Source organism: Bacillus rossius, chromosome 7 (genome assembly GCF_032445375.1).
Source record: "Bacillus rossius redtenbacheri isolate Brsri chromosome 7, Brsri_v3, whole genome shotgun sequence".
NCBI lineage: Eukaryota > Metazoa > Arthropoda > Insecta > Phasmatodea > Bacillidae > Bacillus > Bacillus rossius.
The window spans coordinates 23,166,910-23,192,839 of NC_086335.1; the positions used below are offsets into that span (position 1 = coordinate 23,166,910).

General features: G+C 35.9%; 1 protein-coding gene across 1 annotated transcript in view; it reads left to right on the top strand.

The window, feature by feature from the left end:
• LOC134534508 (uncharacterized) overlaps window positions 1-25,930 on the top strand; it is a 130,404-nt gene that overhangs the window by 17,223 nt on the left and 87,251 nt on the right. Inside the window, exons 2-3 of the mRNA XM_063372986.1 lie at window positions 216-318; window positions 3,776-3,923. Coding sequence (XP_063229056.1) covers window positions 216-318; window positions 3,776-3,923 — 251 coding nt within the window. The remainder of the gene's footprint in view (window positions 1-215; window positions 319-3,775; window positions 3,924-25,930) is intronic.

The window sequence follows — 25,930 nt, forward strand, 5'->3', positions numbered from 1 at the left end:
AGAGCACACCGTTTTAACAACAGTGCTACTGACAGAAATAGTGCATTGGAAAGAGAGCATAAGGATGAGACCAACCCGGCCATCATGATTTAAGTTTTCTGAAATCACTTGAGGCAAACCCTTTCGTGGCTTTCCCAGTTCACTTGACTCGTGCAGTGTGTATCCGTCTCCGAAGACTGCGTTGTAGACATGACGGTCAGCTAAAATACTAAAAGCTCCGTGCTCTTTTGTTACAGAAGCCGGATATTGATGCCACTAAATCTTCTGATGATCGCAAGCGTGAGGACTTGCAGTGTCCGCTCGACAAGGATGAACTAGGTAACGTGAGATTAGGCTTCTGCAAATCGTGTTTTTTTTTTTATTAAAATCAAATTTAAACACACAGTTAAACATGTTTTCTAACACTTTACAGGAGTCCACTAAAGATTCATTCCAAATACAATAAAATAATAAACGTATAGTACCTAGTTTAAAAAAATTTTCAAAACCCACTTTTATCATTGAAAAAACTAAACATTTTAAAAATAAAATTTGAATTTTATTTTTTGTCTAACAGTCAAATAATGCACCACAACCCTGTAAGTGGAGAGAACCAGGCCAAATATGAGCATGTTGAAGGCTGAATTTTCTTTATATAATTTAAAAAATTTTTAAATGTGTTGGGGAAAGTTGATCTTTTAAACAGATGGTCAGGTAAATTTTAATAAAAATTTGTGTGGACACCCTGAATACATTCTGAAGTACACAAATATTATTTATTTTATTCATAACTTTGGTGAAATTGATTTATTATAACTCATATGGTACCTAACACCAGTAATAATAAAAAATCAATTAATCAAATGAAATAAATCAATTTAACAATTAAAATTCACAACTTTACTGATGAAAACACACTTCACATGTTCCATAGTCCTCAAACAAAATTTGAAAATTCAATTTTTGACCCTCACTTTTAGGCCTATTGCGAACCTGCAGCTTTATATGACTTTATGGTTTACCTTCACTGCTGCTTTTATGCTTCCTGTTGCATGAATGCTACCTTTTACACTGAATAATTTTTTTTTTTGTTAATTTTAGCACCTTATCACTTCCCGTTATAAGAAATTTTGCACAAATTCTCTTCTAATGCATATACTATATTGTGCCACAAATTTGGGATTATTGGCACCAATTTATTTTTTGACCAAAAATTTAATTTTGCATTCTAATTTTGACAGAGAATTTATAGCTTAACGTAAACGTAGTTATCTTATTGCTCTCTCCTATTAAATCTTTTTCCTCCGGGTTCCTCAAGAGGTTCCCAGTGCATGCCAATTCTTTGCGGCACAAGCAGCTAGACTCCTTTTCTTCCCATCTCAGGGCACAACCACTTCTTGTAACTTTGTCTAACTTCGCGCTCCCTAGTGTCTTCCTCGGTGTGCCCCCAGGGCAGCTCCATTCCAAGATCTGGCCTGAGGTAAGCCAACTCTTGTCATGATCCTTTCTAGGGTTGTCCAACCGGCTAGGCGCGATCTGGGCTCCGGTCAAGCCCACTTCCCATCAGGACAGCAGATTTCTCCCCTCTCTCCTCCCCCTGCAGAGAGCACTGACCAGGCCTTAACCTCAGCTCTTGGCGGGCTGAAATCAAGGACATCTCGCTGGTCAGCAAAAGGTCTACCTTCGCCATATTGTGGCAAAGACACCAACTACTATACTTTAGTTCGGCAAGTAGCAATGCCTCTAGAGCCGACACCACCACTCTCTATCTTTCTCTTTCTCTCTCCCCCCCCTCCCTATTAGCCCAACAGTTAGGCCCATTAGTGCCAGGCTCACGCTAGTCAACTACGCGCTAGTCAACTACGCTCTGCTCCCTTCTCACGGGACTTTAGAGAACTATCCCCGAGTCTGTTTCGCCTGTGTCCCGATAGAGCGCACTGCTTTCGGAGCGCAACAAATTACCTCCAATGCCCCTTAATTTAGGCTACCAGCCACCTTTGTTATATTTTTCTTTTAGTTATCAGAGCGATCTCTTGACCGAAACCTCCAGCCAATCAGAGGCCGGTTCCCCCTCTTCTTAGGCCTCTGGGCTCCTAGCGTGAGTTTTAACTACTTGCAGCCCAAGGGACGATTGATTCATCCTTTTATCGTCACCATGGATGTTTATTTCTGGTGCTTCTCGCCCACAAACCCTTTCGCGAATCAATCTCGCGACGATTAGCCGACTCGCTGTCCCATGGAGTTCGGGAGTGATCTCCTTCGTATTTATTTTGGTGTTGATATTCATATTAATTTTTTTATTAGGTAATCATTTAGTATGACTCACACGTGGTTCCTGCGAGCGTTGGTGTATCCCCAGAGGGAGTGATTTCCACCATTCTATCCCCAGAGAATAGTAAGTGAGAAATTCTACTCATTTTGCCTGTAGTTTGACTTTTTACTTAATTTTTTGGACTGAGTTCACAATCCCTGTTGCTTGTCCCCTTTATTTCTATTCTTGACTACTGTATCTCCTTTTCTTTGGGTTCCAGTGAGGTTCAAGAGATGGTCCAAGAGTTCGGGTCTTTCTCCAGCTCAAGTCCATCGCTAAATTCAGCCACTAGTTTACATCCTCTTCTTTCATGAATTGATACAAATTCCACGCGTCTCTCCAGCCGGCTAACATTTGTGCCGCCACCTCTTCTCCTTGCTTCTAGTTAGCGCCAGTGAACAGTCAAAAATATCTGATATTGTTAAATCAGAAATTGTTACCTAAATTATACTTAGTCCCGCATTGTTTGGGCTAACAAATGTTTTAAGGCAGTATTTTAACCATAAGTGATCCTAGTTAAATATTAACGTTAGTTTTTTTGTGAAATTTTGATAATGAGATGTCTTAGTTAGTCAAATAAAATGTTAAATTTGTTTTTCAGGTAAAATTATAAATTAATAATCTATTTGTAATCAATAGTTTTGATGGCCGGGACCTTAGTAACTCTGTGTAATTTTGTAATTCTTGAAACTAACGAGGTCTAATTTATAATTTAATCAGTTACTGGTTCTCTAATACTGTTAAAATATAAAGTTCCAATCTGCAATCTTTTGTAACTAATACTGTTGAGAGAAAAAAGTAACTTCAAAAGAAAATAATGAAAACTATAATGCCAAATAAACAGGTTAAGCTTTGAAATAAACCACCATTTATTTATTTAACTGAATCACCACTCAATCCACTTTATTCTCCTATTTGAGAGTAATCAAATTTGTTTAGTGTTCGCCCTCGTGTTCGCTGCGGGTTTAATTGTATTCACCATTTCTTTGCCCAAGCAGCTTCCTCGGCTTTTCATGAACCATTTAATGATGTACTCAAGAGAACAAGAGGGGTGTAACAGATGGTAGTAGACCAAACAGCGCATGTTAAACAAGCATGTCACTCCTGTTGTCAACAAAAATTCACAAAATAAAATTAATTTTGCTTGCTGAAATGTTGCGTATTTGCCTGATATGCTAAATAGTGTTCAGTATTGTAGAGTGATCAATAATGGGTGTAAAATAAAATAGCTTACCTTCCGTATGAAAGTTTCAAATTTTAAATAACTGGGCAAACATTCTTTATTCATTTACTGTTACTAATTTAAGAACTGTTAAGATATCTGTTTGGAAAAATAACTATTTGGTGTGATTAGGTAGTTAGTATTTCTATAATTTGCAGGGGTCTTACCACATTTTGATTTTACATGCAGTTGCATTTCTCTGGCAAGTTGCGGAAGTGTGCTCATGTGGCGACGTGTAATGTGTTTGATTGCCTTGTTTGCAGGTCGAAACACATGGAGCTTCCTCCACACAATGGCGGCGTACTACCCAGACGCCCCGAGCCCAGAGCAGCAGACTGACGTGAGGCAGTTCTTCTCGGCATTCTCTCGCCTCTACCCGTGCTCCTTCTGTGCCGAAGACTTGCAAGAAGTGTAAGTTCACACTAATTGCATATTTATCTTCCATTGTATTTTAAAGTTACCTGCTTCTTTTGTCTTCTTTTAATCTTTAGTAATGACATGTTTCTCCACTTGCGAATTATAATCTCTCTTTATGACGTCTGATTTCGCACATTCAATAAGATTGGCACTTAACAGTTTCAGTCCGGGTCTTGGATTGCTTTACATTAACATTTAACAATGATTTTCTATGTTTCATAAAATTCCCATGGCTCCATGGGAAAGGTATTCAAAAAGGGTTCTACTGCATTTCTCAAGTATTAAGTCATTTTATTTTGGAACTAGAAGTATGCATATAAATTTGTTTCTGGCTTTCTACAGGCTGTAAGGAAATGACTTTTATTTTAGTACTTTATATTTTAAAGAATCATCAAATTGCTTCAGAGTGCAGGGCTTGTATGTTTAATGACAGCCTCAACCCCATTAACCCCATTAGTCCCGACTTAGAATTGCTGTGGACAGGCAATATTGCTAGGGCTCACTAGGGATGATACCAACACATATGTACTTTAAATTATAAAAGGGAACTGAAACTGAAGTTAGCTTTTACTGTGCTGATAGGTGTGTGCTAGAATGAAATTTAAAATATGGACATAATATGATGTGTAATTTAGTGAGCCCTATTAAGTGGAATGGTGCACCAGCATCTTTGACAACAAAGCAATATACATAGTTTAGGAATAATGATTCAGCAGTTACAAAAGATTTTAAGCATGCAGATTTATAATGTAATTTTTTCAATTAAAACCAAAATTATGCTAGTTTTGTAGAATTTTTTATAATCAAGACTATATTTTAAAAAAAACTTATAAATAAATTGTTTGTGAAAACTACAAAGATAAATCTTCAGACACACAGAATGAGATAAGCTGTAATTTAAACTGTATCCGTGATATTGTTTGTGTATTTTCGTGTATTTTCACAAAATAATGTGATATTCTTTTGTAATTTCAAAAGGCATTTACATTTCATTTGTAATTAAATACATATACAATCGGTCGTCTGAATGTTTTACTTTATTTTAGACTTTGGTTTGTTGCAATCGCATCTCAGGTACAAAAGTTTTGACCTTTCTTTTAGCGACGTAATATCGCTGGCGAGTGACCAAGCGCGCTGGACAATAGACACACCTTTCTGCAGTTTTTAGATCTATTTTCTATACATCTTTATCCCTCCCCTTTTTCCTGTTTGTTCTGTTGACGCAAAGGGTAGATAGAAAGGAAAATAAGGATATTTTGCAGAGAAACGTTTTTAAGCCCAACACACTCTCCCTCCATAAATAAAACTACATGTTTGAAATACTAGCATCACTGCTTTGTCACATATTGTACTTGGTAATAAAACTAGTTTTTGTTTCCAAGTTTGAGATTTATTCCCAGAAATAAGAAATGCAGAGGAAACCTTAACAGTGATGCACGTGCTCAGAAAATAAAGGAAATAACCTGATAAAAAAATTTTTAAGCTATGTTTTTGCTGAGTAGCAGATTTGACAATGCTTGATTAAATAAAAAATGGATTACCGCCGAGGAGATTGTGCATTGCACAAAAAATGTCTAGTAAAATCCTAAATGATTGTATCATTCAGTGTTGCATTAAAATGCACCATATTACACAGTTACTGTAGATAAAGCTACCAAAACATTATAGAAACAATATTGTACACAACTATATTAAAAATATTCCAAAGTTTAATATTGAAACTGAAATATATGAAATTGGAATTTGGTATTTTGTCTCTGTCACTTAAATAAAAATATGATTTGCTTAAAAATTAAAGGTTAAACATCAAAAACATTAAAATAAATGTTGTTTATTCTTTTAGCTTTAAGGCAGTATGTTTACAAAGAGTGAAGCATAATTATTTGGATGACTAGAGTGGCCTGAGCATTGCAAAGAGCACTGTACTGCAGCCATGCCAGCACGACATTCGTTACACATGACCTTAATGACCAAATATAGTTAACAGTTTGAGAGATTTATTTTTTAAGGGATCTTTGCTAAGTGCTAACATATTAAATTTATCTGATTGAGTACATTTAAGTTATATTCGCAAAAGAAAGTATTTATATTTATCACTTTCCTTAATGAAGGATTTTTGATTAAGCTCTATAAATCACATTTTAACCAATTTGTTTCAAGCTTCTTAACAGGAATACCCTACGAAAAATAATATTACTAATAAAAATATCTTTAAAAAATTTAAATCTGTTTTTCTTCTAATAAAGCCATATTTTTTATACGCTGTCCGTTTGGATTGTGGATGCAGTATCATTATTTAGGTTAAAGGTACATACGAGAAGTATTGAACACACTACCAGACATTGCAGATGAGGCATGATATATGAGAAAATACGTTTTCGGTATGAAATTTGTGAAAAATTATATGCATTGGTTTTTAAGACTTAAAAGGGATGACTCTAAAAGGAAAGATATATAATTGTAGAGAATAATGTATTCTTATTAAATTAGTACAAATTTAAATAATAAATGTTAAATAAATGTTTGTCACTCATACTGCAGCTTAGGTTTGGTTGATTTGTAATATACATAAACTATATCCTGGATATGGGGTTAAATGGAAAATAAAGACTAACAATTCTCTTAGGGCCATTGTGGGTAACCTTTATGCAACAATTAGGAAACATCATCTATATGTTATTGGTATCACTTGTTTCTGTATTTTCTTACAATACTTTAAAGAAGCAATTTCCTAGCTATCAAACTTTATTTAGACAGGGTTATCTATCACATTACCTAGTTAACATTAACATATCCTCTATGATTACTATTGTCATCTGGACATGGTTTTAAAAATGTTATACAATATGTATCTATAGTTTGAAAAGTTATATTTTCCAGGTCAGTAAAGATAATTATTGACATCTTAATACCTCAGTATAATAATGCTACTACTACAAAAAAAAATGTATTATTAATTGACATCTTAATACCTCAGTATAATAATGCTACTACTACCAAAAAAAATGTGTTTTTGGTTAGTTCACATTGCTGTATTGAGCATAGAATTCTCTATTACGTACCAAAGTGTTGCAACTAAAATACTAATAGTTAAATGTTGATTTGGGATGGTTCGGTATGATATTGTCCTGGAATATGGAATTTTGTTTATGCAACATCATTACTCTTTAAATTGTAGCTCTTTAGCAGATGGGTTAGGCCACAGTATTTTTTTGTCACCGAAGGACGGCATGTTAACAATTCAATCATAATAATTTCCTGAGTATTATAAATATTAGTTAGGAAAATGTCTTGCAAGAAAATGTGAGTTGATAGGAATGGTTTTACATCAGGTTTGCTTTTAAATATATGTAGAATTAATCTATAAAAATTATAATATGTAACATCACAGGACAGGAAAAAGATATACTGTTCTCTATTCAATGTGAAATTGCATTTTTTACCTCTGAATAGAACACTAATTTAACAAGGCTCTGTACGCTTAATATTCCACTTATGTACATCATTTATATAGAACAAAATTTTATGGTTTTGTTTACTTATATATTTTCGTTATGAAAACACTTCAATTACCATCACAGACGGAAATTTTGTCCCATTATTGTTAAAAAATTCAAGAGCTTAATAAATTATTAATATTACATAGCAAAATGAACAAAAAGATGTTAGAAGCAAATTAAGCTTCATTTACATCAGTAGGAGAGTTAAACTTGTAAATAACCCTATCCCTGCCAATTTGACATTCCATTAATGGATCGGGGAGTAAAAGCAACATATCACTTCTTGAAAATGTAAATATATCACTTTCATCATATTCCTTAGTTGTCTATTCCAAATATATTCCTTTGTTGTCTATTGCCTTCAAGCCCATTACTGGAAAATCACTTGGAGACAATAATTATTTAATTATACACTAGTAACAAAACATGGAGTTCTTCTCAGAAATTACTTTGCACAGCACAAATGTTCCTTAACTTGGTTTAGAGCTTTTAGAGCTTTCAACTTCCGAACTAATACTGTCTTGTGACTTTGTCTCTGAAGAGTTTCCATCTTTACCTGGTAGTGTAGTGTAAACATTCTTAATAATTTCACAACATACACCATTACTCTCCCATCCAGAAAACACTGAATTTATTAACAGCAAAGCACTGTTGCCATTTTCAGCTGGCACCACATAGTGAACGATGCTGTAGCTTGCATGCAATACGTATCTGGTATTTTAGTTTTAGGAACATACAATACAATAATAGGTTTTACTCATTTGACAGCAGCATTTGTAACTTCTCCACCAACACCATCATGGGGCCCTTTTCCATGGGATGTTTCAAAGTAACTGTGGTCAGCTGAAAAGACAAAGTATTCTTCACTTTATATTTGCTTTTTAATTGGCTTGCTGCAACATCAGAAAAGTAGTGAATAAAATCAAAATGAAACAGGAGCCTTATCTTGAAATCATTGAAAATGGTTTCATTGAATTCATGCACACTGTCATTATGGTTCAGTTAATGTGATACTATTGCATAGCAAATATGTTGTAATTGACCTTCAGATTTGTATGTGCTACTGCAATGAAGATTGTAACATTGGGTGAACTCCAGTGAGCCGGCATGATTTCAGACTGATGCTTAATTAAATAATCTTTTGTGAAGTCTTCCAAAATAATTACGTATTTTGTTTTCTGGGAGTGTTTATTTTAAAATTCACAGTTTACTACATTGTCTTTAAGCATTATAACTGTGCCAAGAAAGATATTTTAATTGTGTGTAAAGTTCACATTTTACTGATTCAATGTCTGTACCTATATATTTCTTACTTTACAACTCTGCAATATTCTGTTCCCCACTTATAATAGGAAATACTTCCATTGAACTCATTGTCATCAAAATTAATGTCTAAATTTTAAGTTCCATTCCATTCTTTGTCTACACAATGAATATTATTTGTGTCACATATTGTTTGTGAAAGCACTTGACAAAATTATGGAAGTTTTGAAGGTACTTCTTCAATGAGTCTATATGCAGTTCAGTATTTCTATGATAACTAAATACACACACATCCTGGTCTCTAAGAGACATAGGAACTATATGTTCAGGGCATAACGATTTGAATTTGGAATACCCTAATGAAACATCACTGGATTCTTTCTTGAAAATACTGACTGCTTCACTAAGTTCACAAGCAATAGATGTTTCTAACACTGCATTTTGCAGTTTAAATAGTCACAAAAGTCTTTTTGACCTGCATATTGCCAGCTTACCATATCATCTCTTTAAAAAAAAGTCTTTTACTGTTCTCACAGTTTCACCCGTAAAGGCAAAACTTAATTTCCTTTGAACTACCGCTTTTTTTTATTATTGCTAAGCTGCTATATCCAAAAATTTACTCAATTTGTTTGGTGACAAAGTTTTAACAGGTTTTCCAAGAACCTAAACACTTTTCCGAGGTGCTTTACGTATGGGGTATGGCACTTGGAGCTACGGAATAAGATTAATATAAATCTTTCTTGAATGAATACAACTCAAAAGTAGTCAATCAGATAAACTTAATATGTTTGCGGGAATCACTTACAAAATAAAGCTAATTGTTAAATATTTGGCCATTAAGGTCATACTAGGTAACAAATGTCGCACTGGAACGGCTGCAGTAAGGCACACTTTGCATCGCACAGGCTGCTTTAGCCATCCAACTCGCTATACCTATACTCATTGTAAAAAATTATTAGGATGAGTGTGATGTTTATGTAGACTGTATTTACTGTATTTTTATTACAGTGACCGAGACAAAAGAAATGAATTAAAAAAATTAATCAATTCATTTCAGTTTTAATATTAAACTTGAGATATTTTTAACATGGTTTTGTACAATATTGTTTCTATACTATTTTGGTAGCTTTATTTAGAGTCTCCGGTAGTAACTGTATTAATGTGAAGCATTTAATTGAAACGCTGTACTGTACTGTACTGCTGTAGGACTTAAAACTGCGTGCTTTCTGTGTGACGTACAATGTATATGGCACTAAACCTTTGGTGTGTTCTCGACTCTACCACTGTGCAAAAATTCAGCTTTGGTAATTTTTTCTCCAGTTTGTGCCTTTTTAGTTCTTTGTTTCCTGCATGTAGTGGAACGGTTGTCGCATCTTATGGCTGTGGGCTCCGAGAATTTGGTCAAAAGGTGGGGGAGACAAGTCCTCTTCGTGGCTTGTTTCTGTCTGTATGCTTCCTAGAAAATGATTGGTGCTCAAATAAGAGGGATGAAGATATTTTTGTAAGACCTTTCAGCCCTCAGAGCTGCGACCTTCGACGACCTCCCTTAACGGAGCTGCCTCTCCACAAATTTGTGAAATCTGACCCACTAGCTTATATACGAGCTGGCTGACTATACATCATTAATAAGCAAGCATTTATGAAACACACAACCCAATAATTAGCTTATTCTGATGTATGACTGTTTTTCACCTCGTACTAATCCCCTTAAGTGTAGTGCCTAGTGCCTAATCAGAACACTAACTAAATTCTTACTTTGGATGTACTATTTTACATTACATATAGGATGTCATTGTTTAGCACTGGAAACCTTGAGTTACATCTGCTGTGACAAAATACTTTTTATTAGCTTTTAAGTTGAATATTTTTACTTAATTAATGTACTCAAAAATTTGATAAGCACTTATTTGAGATCTGTGCTTTTGAGTAAAGTAAATTAAATTTAAGTTCATATAATAATTATTTGAATAACAAACAAAATAGAGCAGTAAACTATGTTTATGACCAGAGTGAAGGCTTTACAGAATAGAAACACAATTATGTAGCACAAATTCATTTAACCCAAAATTACAAGATAATGTCTAGAATATTTGACTTGTACAAATTTGAGTAATTTTTTACAAATTTTTTAAATTCTTCTGGAAACCACCTTGAAATTTTTAGATGTACATATAATTTTTCTGACTCTAATATACTCACAAATTACAATAAACATGTCATGTAAACCTGTAGTTATAATTAATAATCCACTAGTGCCAAATTTAACTGATTTTCCGTAACTGTTACTGATTGATACGTCCAGTCACTGAATTATGAAGTGTTATTTATTTCTTCGTAAACAAAAAATATTAATGGCACTTAAAAAATATTGTCTCCATCAGCATTTTGTGTAATAAATCTTGCTTATATTTATATTTCTTTGCGGTTGGCTGCATATCTGGCATAATTTGGTATAATCCAGTTTTATTAATTCATTTTACCTTAGTAGGATTGCTATAAATACAAATCTACACCGAGATTTAACTCTTTGAACTCCTATTTCAAGGCAGGTTTGCCAACTCTAAATTCTTGTTTTAATCTTTTTGTCCAGCCTGAATCTCCAATCCCGTGGATACTCTGAAATTGTGTTATGGAATGTGATGCAAGGGAAGTTGTTTCTTGACCTTTGTAGTTATAAACTATATAACCGATTTTTAGACAGCAGGCTACATCTACAGAAATATGAACGTGTCAAACGAGTAAGCAAATGAATTTTTGATTTTAGATAGTGGTGGAACCATATATTTAATGTTTTTGTAAGCTTAGATGTGTCTGCTATATCCTGACAGATTTTTAACTGCTTTTATTATTAAGTACAATAGACTTCAGATAGTCCAGTATCCAACAGTCTGTATTTTTAAATAGTCCGGCACCAGCTAGAAAAAAAGGAACTTAAGCTAAAAACATATAATTTTTAACTAAGATTGAAAAATCCTTCACAGTGTGCACTTAAGTGATAGTTGGGAGTGTGCACAGTGAGGTTCGGGATTTATCGAAAGTGTATATAACAAACCTTTAAACTGTACAATAAATATTTTGTTTTGGCCTGTATTTGTGTTGAAATGTTTATCCTCATGTTCCTGCGAAACAATATTTTCCCCCAAACACCATCTCACAAATGTTTTTGCTCCACAACTTAATGTTTAGCAATAACAGGAGGTACCGCCTGCTAATCTGGCGTTTTCTGTAATGACACCTGCAAAGTCTCGACTGTACCGGATTATCAGAAGTCTACTGTAATAACATATAGATGTGCATTATATTTTGTTGCTGTGTAAATGAAAATTATTTTACTGCACCTGATGGAAAAATATCAAATCTGTGAATTTTATAGATAAATAAAATGCCTGTTGTTTGCTAAAGCCTCCTGAGCTGTGACAGCTATATTTTCATAGTGCTTTCTTTTCACTTTGCTGATGTGGGCATGACTTTATAGTAATCACATATTGATGCACATAGGTATTTAAGCTGTATGTTAGATTGTGGTGCATGGAGATATATAAAAATTATTTTTTCACTTTTAGCTTTGAATATATATACTGTATAGAAGTCGCGAGTGGATAGGATTTACTCTACGTTTTTCAAGAGCGTAAAATGAGCAGCTTGGGAACTTCACCGCTGCAGTGCGCTGCCGTAACGCCCTGTATCGTCTTAGTTGTTGTGTACACGTTAGAATGCAGCACTGTCGCCCGCTGTCATTCCCCGCACCCCTCATCCATCATTCACTGCAGCTCGAGGTCGTTCAACGGGAGGGGGAAGGGGTGTTTGAAGAGTTCGGCACTTGTCCGCTAGGGACCACCACAAGTCGATGCCCTAGAGATGGTGGCGATTGCGGCGGTGAATTAACCAACTACCTCAAAACCGTATTAGAAATTTTAACCTGTGCTGGCGACTTCTATACAGTATATATATTCAAAGCTTTTAGCTAGCCCCCCCCCCCCCCCCCCCCCCACACACACACACACACACACACACACACACACACACACACCCACCCACCCACCCACACACCCACACAGAGAGAGAGAGTTAACTAATTCTTTGTCATGGATATTTATGTTTTTGCATCTGATAATGTATATTTTTTTTTTTTGGATTGGGTCTGCTTTGGGTGTTCTTTGAATATGTTTGTTTTCCAAGCTGATGTCTCCTCTAATTATCAGTGACGCTTTGCTGTTTCCACTTTTTCCTGTGAATCTTGATTTCCCTCCCAGATGTCCTTATCTCATCCACACTTCTGCTGCATCTGTTAGCATATGCTTGCAGAGGTTAAATGTGACAAGTGTCTGCTAGACACCTTAGTTTGGTTGGTGGTGTCACTACTGTTTTGAATGAAGTATTTGCGTTCTGATCACAACGTCACAGTTCGAACTGTCGTTTGCGTTGCAGGCTAAAAGTTTCGCCGCCACCAACCCAGTCTCAAGACCAGCTGTCTCGGTGGCTGTGCGATGTGCATAACGGGGTTAATAAGCGGCTCGGCAAACCTTTGTTCGATTGCTCGCGTGTTAATGAGCGTTGGCGAGACGGATGGAAAGACGGCTCGTGTGACGGGTAGACGGTTCGCTGGGTTTCGCTGCAGTTAGAAGGTCGTATATTCTCTATTCCTATAAAATGTCCAGTTCTTGTAGGTTTAGAACACGTCTATAATCTGGTTTAAGCTGTTTGAACTAATGAGCATTAATTGGCTGTTTGTGATAGAATATAATTTGAGAAATTTCAGATCACTGCTGTTTCAGTGTTCTGTATAAATAATGTATTCACACTCAAAGGATGGTTTGCATAATGCAATTTTGATCTCTTCAAAATCTAAATTTCAATTATTATTTTTTTTAGTCAAAATAGTTTTCCAGGTTGATATAGGTTGACATGTCTATTGAATATTTTCTACAATGTTATATTAGCGTGAATCACATTTTGCTTGCAGTGCTTTTGGCATGTGGCTACACAGTGCCATGAAGATAATAAAAGTAACTCCTTATGTGATTATTTGTCACTTGTAAATTTTTTAAACAGTTTTTTTTTTCTGAAGATTTTGTACAATATTACAGACATTCCGAATTAGATTTAAAAGTAGCCTCCTGGTACTGTTAATAATATTTGAATGAATTATGATACTTTTGTGAAAATATTGTAAAATATGTATTAATAAAAAATAATTATTTACAATTTTTTCAATTGTATTTTCTCCGTACTGTGTATAGAGGAATCCAAATACATGTGTAATATTACACGCCTTACTTAAAAATACTTGTAATAAAATCAATTTGTGTGAAAGTAATTGTTCTTATATTGTTTACCATTTCGTTGGATTACTTTACTGAATGTAGTCTCATTTCCATATATTTATGTGTAACAATTGTACATTGCAAGTGGTGTAAACTGAAAAAGAGAGGGAATTCGTTGAAATACGTTTTAACAAATATTATGTTATTATTTTACTTTATTCCTTCAGATATGTTATAAATTAAGTGTAATACAGTCTTGCTAAAAAAAAAAAACTAGCGATTTGATTCAACTTTGCAAATATTTTTAACATGTGATTCAATATTTACTTCACATTGAAAAACCAGTATTCACACAGACTTACCCGAAATAAAGGTAATGGTGCTGAAAGTCACTTATATTTTTCAGCAACCTTTTGCTAATTTGCATTTTGTATTTTACACATAACATCAGTTTTATTGTCCACAAATATAAATAGTTGATTGTTCTCTTGAATTATATGAAAAATATCTCTGAAAAGGTTTTAACTTTCAAACTTTTCCTAGAATAGTATATCAATTTTGTATTTCATGTGCTCAATTTTAATTTTGCTTATTATTATATGTATAAAAAATCACCATATGGTATAAAGTAAAGTTGTAAGAAAATTTTATTAAGAGGTTCTAAACTAAAAATGCACTGAAATTGGATCACTAGGTACTTGTAGACACCCAGTTGAAAGGCAGTCAGCAGCTAGAGAATTGCTCGTCAAACGAAAGGACCAAAATTAAAGTCTCGTGAATGGTGTAAGAGAGACTGGAGAAAAGATACTAAACAGCTAATGTGGCCATATTTGAAAACAGCATTCATTGATTCAAAGGGGAAAAAAATTGACTTCACTGTCACTTTCTTAGCTATACAAGGTTGTCAGTGTTTGTTGTCACTAACAAGTCATACTCGTGTGGCGAGGGTGATGAGTTGGAACCCAATGCCCCAGCATGGCACAAATTTGTGATCACTGGTTCAGACACCACCATAATCTTGGAGGTTCTGTCACCTTAATCTTTGGTGCATACCATTGTTATGTAAAACACTATCTTACAAGCAAAATCTGTTGTGCAGAACATTCTGTGATTTAATTATACTCAAGAAAATTATTAGAGCTATTCAAGTAAGTACTATATTCCAAGATAACTTGTTGGATAATAGTAAAACTTTAAATACTTGTTACTTGTGAATGTTTTTTTCCTTCCTAAAACTGAGGAATATTATTTCTAATTTTTAATGCTACAGTTCTGATATTGCAAATATATTAATGGTTAATTTACAAGTATCTGTTTCACAACTTCTTGGTGAAATAATATTGTAAAATATGTTATAAAACACAAATTTAAGTATTTCAAAAATTAATTATCAATTTTAAGTCTTCCTTACTTGGTGGTTTGTCAACAATTGTGGTAAACATTTTTTTTTAATTCAAGTGATGATAAGCAAGAAGAAGATGTCAGAGAAAAATTTTTTTTGGAATTAGACTAAATTTATGTTTTTATTCAAGTGCATAATTCTGTGAAAGGTTTATAATGACAATCAGAAGATAATTAAATCTTCTCAAAAACAAAACATACACAAAGCTTAATGTAACAAAAGCAGAACATCTCAATAAAAGTGGACTCCTAAAAAATATGCAAAACCAATTGATGCCAGCAACGCTCCTTGGTTATCACACCAGGTCAAAATGTGTTCCACGGAGGTTGAATTAATGCCTATCCCATGAAACAAATACAACTCAATTCAATTTTATTTTTGTGGAAGCACAAAGCTGTAAGTTTTTCTGGCATACCATTTGTTCAGAGTTTTTAAAAAAAAATAATCCTAAGATATTTGTAAATTTTTAAATTAAATCAACAGACCAGTACAGTGATGTGTTAATGAGAAAAAATATGGTCCTATTTTCTTCCATGGCTTCTTCATAAATAAAAAGTTGAGAGTCAAACTGTGACTGAGTAGTTGTTATATGCTGCTAAATAGTAATGCTCAGACAGTTACGTGCAGATGCGGCATTCAGAACTGATATAGTCTCCTGACTTGTGTCCAGAAGCCAGTGCCATGGTTCATGGGGTCCAAGCAAACACACCCAAATGACGTATGTTCAAGAGGGCATTGAGATCGTACTTGAGACATTTTTGGATTGCATAAGGCAAGTCAAATGTGTCATTAGAATCTTTAAGGAATCATTAACTCTTCCATTCCGTCAATTCAACTTTACAAGGCATGAATTAGGATTGTTTCGTGAACTGTTTGGACATCACTGTAGTGTAGTTAAGATACTGCATGTTTTTGCATGAGCTTATATAGTCATATAAAGCTTAAAAGAATTCAGTATTTGATAAGATTAATGTAATATCACCTATCTTATGTGTGTGTGTGTATTATTGTGTGCGGGTGTGTGTGTGATGTCTTTGCAGGTTTATTATAATGAGTATAATTATTATTTTTGTGGTAATCAAATCAACTTGTCTCTATGTTAGTACAGTAAGGTTACAGGCAAAAAGTTTGTCACCCCTGGAGAAATTATTTCAATCATAATTTAATACAGTGTAACTCCACCTCTGGATTTGATAACCGCCTGGATTCGGTTAGGAAGTTAGTCCACAGAGTTGTGCTGGTACGTCGCATCGAGGTCAAGCCACTCGCTGATTTGATCGCACAGTTCTACCAAATTGCAGGGATGCTAATGTCAGCATTTTACCCGCTGTTCCAACAAGTTTCGCAGATTTTCAATGAGTTTCAAGTCAGGTGATTTTGCAGGCCAATTGAGATGTAATAGGGTGGGAAAGTGTTCATAAAACCAGTCAAATATGCATCCAGCCCAATGAATATTGCTGTTGTCATCTGGGGGGGGGGGGGGGGGGGATATGGTGACTGTCAACAAGCGTCAAATTTATTTTAACCTTAATAATAAAAATGTGTGTGTTGCACTGTGTGTGAACTGCAGATTTATTGTGAAGCATGGTGATAAAAATTAACATGGTTTCAATAAATTGATAATGCTGTAATACCAAAATTAAAATGAAACTCTTTTTCTTAATATAGTTTTGATTGAGGCAATTTTTAAATGCAATTTATAAAAAGAGTTACCAAGAGATATCAAGAGATACCAACTTCGAAAAGTGTAGTAAAAGCCACCCAAATCACAAATAACAAAATTAGGAACTGATCCATGATCAATGCGCACTCATATTTGCCAGCTCAAAAGACTGCCAATGCAAAATATGGTCATCGGAAGTCGCCATTTGGAAATACATAAATCATACCAGTGAAGGAAAATATTAGATATGACCACAAAAAAATATGAGCGAGTCTTTCAGCACCTAATTGCTAGGATGTATTAACCTCCAACTTCGGTACCGAGCTAATTCGTGTGTTCTCATGTTATTCGTGTTGCAAATAAACTTTTTGACAAGAAATTTTATTAAAATACTACTCATCTTGTTAAAATTCACTAACAGTTGATACTTTAAAGTTTCTGCACACGTTAAAAATTATACTTTCATGGCATTGCTAAAATATTAACCCGAAACATTTTAAAACATATAATACTATGTACATGTTTGTATATTTTCTTAAACAACTGATATTTCTGTTAATAGATACTACAAATAAACAACCTTATCGAGCTGATTCAACATTATTATTATATTTAAAAAATAAATTTTCCAGTACCTAACGAGAATCAAGTCACTTTCCTTGAGGTTAATAAGCGTGTGTTTTACCGCTGTGCAAACAAGCCAGTTTACATATTGTTGGGAGAATATGTATTTTAATCATTGTAATGCCAGATTTCTTAGGTATTTTAAAATTTTAGATTATTTTTTGCTGTGACTATTTTAGTCTACCAAATATATTCCAGGGTACTTTCAATATAATGTTTCAATTGTGACACCAATACTTTTAGTTGATACTCTAATCTTTACAAAAGTGACTATGTAGGCTATGGATTTATGTTACTACATATGGGTGGGTTCACCATCTTTGTATCTCATTTTCATTCATCGACTTCTATTCCATTTTCACGAAATTACTCCCACCATGCCGTATACTGAGAGCTAAGATGTTTACACGTAAAAAAAACTACACAGACACAACTATAACATTGAACATATTCATGTGCACAAGATTTGACTATGAGTTTTAACCTACTCATTCACAACTACTTATAGTACGATAGTGTGCATTGGAAAAAGGTTGTAGGTATAGGAGGGGAATGAATATTTTATTATTAATGATACATATGCAGGGCCAAGAGTGGATACCGAATGAAGATCAGGGGAGGGCTAAATTAAAATTTATAATACAATTTTAGTACAATTACAATTTAAATATTCAGTACATTTAATTTGTGGTTTAAAAACGTCATTATATATAGCACTGCAGTAAAATAATACTTCAGTAAGTTTGATAAACTATGAAAAGAAATTTGGAGAAAATCTAAAAATCATTCTGTTATCAAGGGGGGAGGGGAGCCACTATGCCCCTCCTCCCCCTTTCCTTCCGTATTTGTCAGTATGCACGGCGCTACATGCAATTATGATACAGTGGTAGGCATTTTGGCAGGAGTTTGGAATTGTTTATGTTAATCTATCGTGGTGGTATGTAATTGCTGTCCTATATTACAGTGGTCAGATAATTTTTGGTTTAAAAATAAATCATGTCAATTATATTAAAAATGACTTGCACTATCCGATAATACAAACTGGTACAAAACATGTTTCGAGGTTACTGCAGTTTATATGATTTAAAAAAAAAATGTTGAATATGTCTTGCTGGTCAGCCGTCGCGGAATAATCAGTACCAAATATCAAGAGACGCCCCAAAATTTCATTGGCTAAAATTAATGTACAAGATTTCTAATGGGATCCAATATCGAACAGGCCGTGTGCAAAGACTGATATACACTCATTATTGTTTTTATTTTATTTGTGAACACAGCCAAGGTTAATTGTAACCTTAATCCAACTTTACGTGTTCACTTAAGGGGCCCGCCTACCTGGTCACACACACGGTGTGCAGAGCTTCAGGAAAAACAACGCTATTTCAAAACTACTCAAGATATCCGAGTGGGGTATGTTTACGAAAAGCATTTAAGAGTTCGCTGAGGCCCGAAAAGTACTTTTAATTTTGGATCATGTTTTTAAACTGTATTTCTAGAAGAGTTAAAATGGCTGAAACGCATGTTTTCAGAGTAATTTTTAGGTGTAAAACAAGTGGTACAGATTCTTGAAAGTACTTAAGGGACTTGCATTACACCTTTATCTTCATTTCCCCGTAATATAAAAATACGGTCACCGCACAAATTTCACAGTTATCAATTGACGACGAGAAGACTGCGCGCCAGTTCAGAGCCTTGCGCTTAGAGGCGATACCGCGCTAGAAATACCAGCGAGCGTCGCGCTTATCATCCCGCCTCACTAACACACATACACCCCTGACGAGGCGGGCCCCTTAATGTATAAAAAAAGAACCCTTGTATTGACAACAGTTGGTATTCGAACTTAGCAAGCGTGTAGTGTAGTTCAAGAAATATACACTAGATAGCGGACCGAGCGGTAAAGCGCGCGCCATCTTGCAATTTCGCTATGTACTGAATTATCTTCCACGCACCGGCAGCGTGTTTATTTGCTTTGTTCATTTGTCTTAGAAAATTTCAAAACACCACTACACAGGAATACTGTTCGTGAAGCAAATACCTCCAAATTAATTTGAATAACGTGGTGAACTTGTGTATGTGGTGCGGCGATACACTGTTACGTAATATTGTGACGCTATGAAGTAAATTGAAGTGGAATCACAACCGTGTTTTAAAATTATTGGCGGAATATAATAAATTCCCCGTGCTTTATAACGCAAAGCTACATAATTAAAACAATAAACGTTTCCAGCAAAATGCCCTGCAAGCTGTTGCAGACGCCTTGTCGTCGGTCCGACTGAATACAACAGATGATGTCAAATTCTAATTTTTCGGAACTTGTCATGTTTTAGTACGGAATACTTTAAAACAAAGAAATAAGAGATTAGCGAAGTTGCGGATGGTGTTAGTACCTTACTTTATTTTTTTTTAAATATTAGTTTTCGTAATAAATAGTCATGTCGGGATTAAAGGGATTTAGGAGTGGATGAATTTGATTAGCTATAGAGTGAATGCAGGTTAGAATACACCACATCTTTATTTCAAACGCGAATGTGATACGTTATAGTAGTGACATCTAGCGGCACCATGCTCAGTCCTTAGGCTCAACCCGTGTAAGATACTTCTGTAGGTCACGGAATTCACTAAAAAGTAAAGAAACATAATAACTGGTCACGAAAACGTACCGTAGTGAACAGTAACGGGGCCAGTGACGGATCCAGAGGTTCACCTCAGAGAAGCCAGAGAAAAAATGTCTTAAAATTACTAAATTTGTATTTAATCTACTCACACTACACATAACATCCAACCACCAGATTTTATGATTCTACAAGAAATTCGTTAATTATATTAAAATATTTTATTGGTTTCAGAAACAATCATTTTTGTCGGCAATATTAATGTAGCAGACAACTGGTTTTTCGGGGGGATGGGGCACTTGCCCCTTGGATCCGCCACTGACGGGGCTGGAAGCCACCAAACTTTTATTTCCAGCAGTTCACAAAATATTTGTAGACATGCTGTATACATACTGATTCCCTCCCCCCCCCCCCCATTCCCATTTCTTCCCAGGCATGTGTTAGTGAAGGGGGCATGAGGTATGGTTATAGGTTTACGACCCGAAGGTTTGCTACGCACATGGAGACGTCAAGGTCGTGGAAAGCTCTCAGTTTTTTTCTTCTTTCTCCAGCACTGTGGGTGTTCAGCTTAGCATAAAAATAAATAAATTATCCAGGCATACTTCGTTAGGTTATAATGGGAATCAATCCTAATTCCTGTACTGTCAACAAAGTTCGCCTTCTATTTACGAATATGTCTTTATGATATCAGGAGCGTAAGTGGCCTGCCTAGTCAGGGCTGAATCTATGTCAGCGAGGCGGAATGATAAGTGCGACGATCATTGGTGCTTCTATCGCGGTTTCGCCTCTAAGCGTAAAGTTCATGAAGGAAAAGTCCAGAGTGTTTTCATACATCAGGGACAGAAAATTTATGAAAGCGCTGGAAATGAATGAGTGCGAGATCCAAACTAGTGGATAACTTCTCTGGATGCGAGAACTCTACGGATCAGTTGAAACTCCTGCTTCTGAGTGAGATTATATTAATAATTTCATTGACTGAATTGCACTGATATACCCGTAATTTTAATTACTAATTATGAAACGACTTTCACTGATTTCGCAGTACATTCCTCAACCGCACTCATTGAAGTCGCTGATTCGCAAGTCACCAGAAGCTCGTTGACGGAGGTTTCTGTGAAAAGCGCTTCACTGATCGAAGTCACCTCTTCATATTTGGAGTGACACAGCCGCCTCTGCCCGCTACTGACCCAAATGGCATCTCCCTGGGGCTCTGGCGCGCTTTCCCTTCGCCTCCAGGAGGATACCAAGGTCGCGAGATCCCCTTACTAGGGCACATCTGTCGAGGTATTGGCTCGTCCCGCCCGCTCTTATTGTCTGGTACACATCGAAGTTGTACTTTACGGCATGAAGCGTGCACCTGGGTGCTACCGATCTTTTTTTTTATGTCGGGTTAGTCAGCACAGATTCATGTTGAAGTCGCAGGTCTTTCTTTGAAGTGCTGTATATTAGCGGTAGGTCCCTCATGCATTGTGTCCAAGGGGCCCGCTTAGTCAGGGGTGTATTTGAGTTGGTGAGGCGAGAGGATGAGTACTTCACTCGCTGGTGCTTCTAGCGCTGTGTCGTCTCCAAGCGTAAGCTTCTGTACTTGCGCCCGTCGTGCATGGGACAACTGTGAGACTTAGCGGTAACCATAACATATGGCGGGGGAATGAAGACATAAAGGTGAAATGCAAGTCCCGTCAGTGCTGTCAAGAATTTTAACTAGGTGTTTCATGCCTAAAATTTTTCTAAAGAAAAAAAATACGTTTTCATTTTCGCTGTTAAAAATTCAGTTTAAAAACGAAGCATGGAAACAGAACTATTCAGTTGCCCTCAGCATATACTTAAATTATGTTAATAAACAGACACCACTTGTATATAACTGAGCAGTTTCCAAATCGGGTGTTTTTTTTCCTGAAGCATTGCACACCTAGTGTGTGCACGGGTGGGCGGGGCCCTTAAGGGGTATTAAATTCCAGCATTTGTTAGTTTTTATAAAAATAATAATCACGTCTTCAGTATGAATTATTTCATTACGTCGCTGGACAAACCAGAGGGCCTAGCTCTAACACTTGTTGAAGACAACATTCGTGGCCTATCGTAGCTGTTACGTCATCTGTAGTTGCCCACGTGAGCTACGTAATCACTTATTTTCTATTTTCTTTGGGTGATTGTAAGCTAGATAACAGACGCTGACGACGTAGATAAGCATGGGGGAATTATTATTTAGCAACTGTTATACCAAGAATATGCATTAATAATTCAAAATATAAAAACAAATTCTATAAAAAACTTGATAGTTTCAAGATGGCGGTGGATTGATCTGCCTTCTTTTTTCGTTTAGTTTGGCAATACATTCTCTACCCCAGTCGATCCCTCGGATCGATGGTTGTTGGAGATCGATTGCATCCGCTGCATTCTAGCCCGCGCGGAATGATGCATCCTCGCGAGGACTAGGAACTGCTGTCGCGGCGCTGAGTCAGTGCTGATAGCTGGCGGGTGACTGGCTGTCGCAGGTGGCTCTGTTCCAGCGTGAAACGCTTCACGTGTTTCTCGGGTAGCTGATGGTCATCGGGACATGCCTTCCCACGCTTTTATCCCTTCTCTTCCTTCCTTTCCGCGGTATCGCCGCCGTCGCCAGAAAGAAAGTGGGTGGAGGGCAGAAGCTGCAAGAGTTTCCGTGCATGGAGACCGCTAATTGGAGGAAGTTACGCAACTAAGATAAATTCTTACTTTCGCTTCAAACCCACACGTGCTCGCCATTTCCAGCCGAACGCAGAACGACGCAAATTGTTCACTATGTGCCCTACAAGCGAGTAGTACTGTTTTTAAGCGATTCATTATTATTTTAATGACTTTAAATTACTTCTTTAGAATGAAGCAGTCATTATAAATAGGATTGTTGCTAACATTGATAGGTTCATTTATTTGAACTAGGTAGCCTATGTGAAGTTCCAAACATACAAACTTTTTTTTATTTTATTCTAACCGATGTAGCAGCGCCATGTGTAACAACTTTTGCTGCATAAATTACACTAGCTCTTTGAGGTGCTGTTATGTGTAATGTTTCGAGAAATGCGGGGAATTAAGTTTTGCTGAATTATATTGGTTTTTTTTTTCTTGTTGTGATGTGAAGTTTTAATGTTTTTGTACAGATTTTAGAATGATGTAATGTAATTTGTTAGAACTTCTGCGGCTGGTGAGCCAGAGGTTCCAGGTTCGATATACATAATGTTTCTGATACATTGTACAAATTAATTATTCTTTTATTATTAATTCTTACAAGTTTTAATTGATCAACATGTTTGTGGAAAATACGTTTAATTTTAATTGAACCGGGAGGCTGCACGTCAACACATTTAAAAAACTTCACAAATAAGTTAAGTAAAGAAAAATTTTAAAAATATATGATAATTATAATAATACCAGTGTGTCAGTCCAACCATAATTCGAAGAAAAAAAATTCTGACCCGCATTTTACTAACGTCGTGCTCGCGACGCGATGTTGAAAATAAATAGTTCTAATCGGAAAGTCTGTCGCGCGTGTTTCCATCTCGCTGACCTCATAGATATGTCAAACGTATTGGATAGGATTTTTTTTTTTTTTTTAATAGCGTTGCGCTACGGTGCTTCCCGTCTGATGCAAGAATGGGCACCATTGCCTCCTTGCCCGAGCGATGCAGTTGTCATCGTATCACGTCATCGCGAAGAATGTTTATGAGACGAATTGTAGCTAGGGGGTGTCACCGTTGATTTTTTTTTAAGGGTGGGGGAGGGTAGTTGTTATGGATGCATACCTATAAAAGGTCTGCATTTTATTTGAGAATCTCCGCCCTGAAAATTATCTTCCCGAAAAATGATCTTACGGATCATCTAGAAACTGTTTTGTATTCGGATACAAATGTTCTTCACAATTCCTCCCTTCCGCTTCCGAATACTTTGTTCGTAACATATCGTTTTAATCCGTGTCATTTACCATCGTAATAGTTTTGGAAAAGGGGGGGGAGTAGTTTAGGCCCTTTGCTGGATTTATCACTGCCTGTGACACTCATCAAACATTGAAACTTGCTGTGCGGCCAGAAATACTTTGTGGTTGCCATTTTTGAATGCACATCATCCGATTTGCCGTACACAGTTCAAGTTGAGTTGTCCCTTCTGATTTTATTTTTATGTCAAAAAGAGGGTGAGACAAATTATCATCTGTGTTTACCACATCTTACCACATGTTTTCTATATTTTGTCCAGCTATGCTTTACAGTGATTAAAATAGTCGTATTCTATCATTTGTGTGGTTCTTATTTTTTTTTAAATTCTGTCTAACGTTTTAAACAGCAAGGTAATTATAGACGGAAACACAGAAAAAACTTATATCAGTAGTACCTACATGTAAAGGAACCGGCCATCACGTATAGTAAGCAATAATCCTAGTATTTGTCTGCAATAATTTTGGGGTAACTCTATGAAAAGTAAATCGGCATACCCGGACCAGGATTATGTCTGAACTTCCATAATGCGAGTCCTGTCATTCCCACCCGGAGATTTTCCTGGAAAAATAAAATGCCGCTTATCGTTCGTTGTTTTCCGTTACTAACCTCAGATCTTGGAATTTTGTTTATCGAGGCTTGTTTATTTTTTATTTCTTATTTATTTGTATACGTGACTATAGACTATACACATAAATCAATATTACCATTGAATATGTATTCGATGATTTTACCGATATCGTGAAATTGATCTAGTAACAGAAGTGCAGAGGCATTGAATGTCCGTGCACTAGCAGGTTTTATGAAGATCATAGCTGTTAATGACTGGATTTATATAGTAGACTTTATTGTGAATCCGTGAGTCAGTTAGTAAAGTTAGTTGCGGTATTTGTGAAAATCATCCACATATCATAGCATTTTAATCACTGGAATTAACTCTAGCTGTTTTGAGATTCAAGTGGAGCAAGTTACTCAGTTTCAAATTTAGTGTGTGGCGGAAAAAAAAAAAGTATTTTTAATCATCGTTGACGTTACAAGATAGCGGTTGCAAAGTCTGATGCGACTGGCAGTCAAAGGATTGAGGCACTCTTTTTAAAATAAAAATGCAATGTTAATTCACACGCGTCTGGCTTTCGGATTAGTTTCAAATGATATGTTGCCCTCAAAAAAGTGTTAATTTAGCGATCACCGGTCCAAAGAATACATTATTTTTCGTTGATTTCGTTTCTCCGCATTCGGACGTGTATGGCCAGACCTATTGACATTGTTCGTATCGGACAGTCCAGAAAACTCTCGGAATTTTTTTTTTTGTCTTGTTGGAAAAGCAAGGAAAGAAACATCTCTTCTGTATCACTCTTAATGGACTTGGCGTCAGAGCCGTCGGCCGTCGAGAGAAACTGAGGGCCCAATACTTATGTCGGGCCCCCTCCCGATCTTCAGAAGAAACCCCCCGATTTGAAAACGGGGACGCACCACAACGCCGAAATGCCAAATTGACCACAACGCCGACAGCTAGAAAACTGCGCTGTGTACCACAACGCCGAATTACCACAACGCCGAAATACACTAACGCCGAAAAATGTCATTGCAGGACTGCCACAAAGGTTAGACTAGGTTAGGCTATGCTAGGATGGGCTAGGTTAAGTTAGGTTATATTACGCTAGGTTAGGTTATATTACGCTAGGTTAGGTTATATTACGCTAGGTTAGAC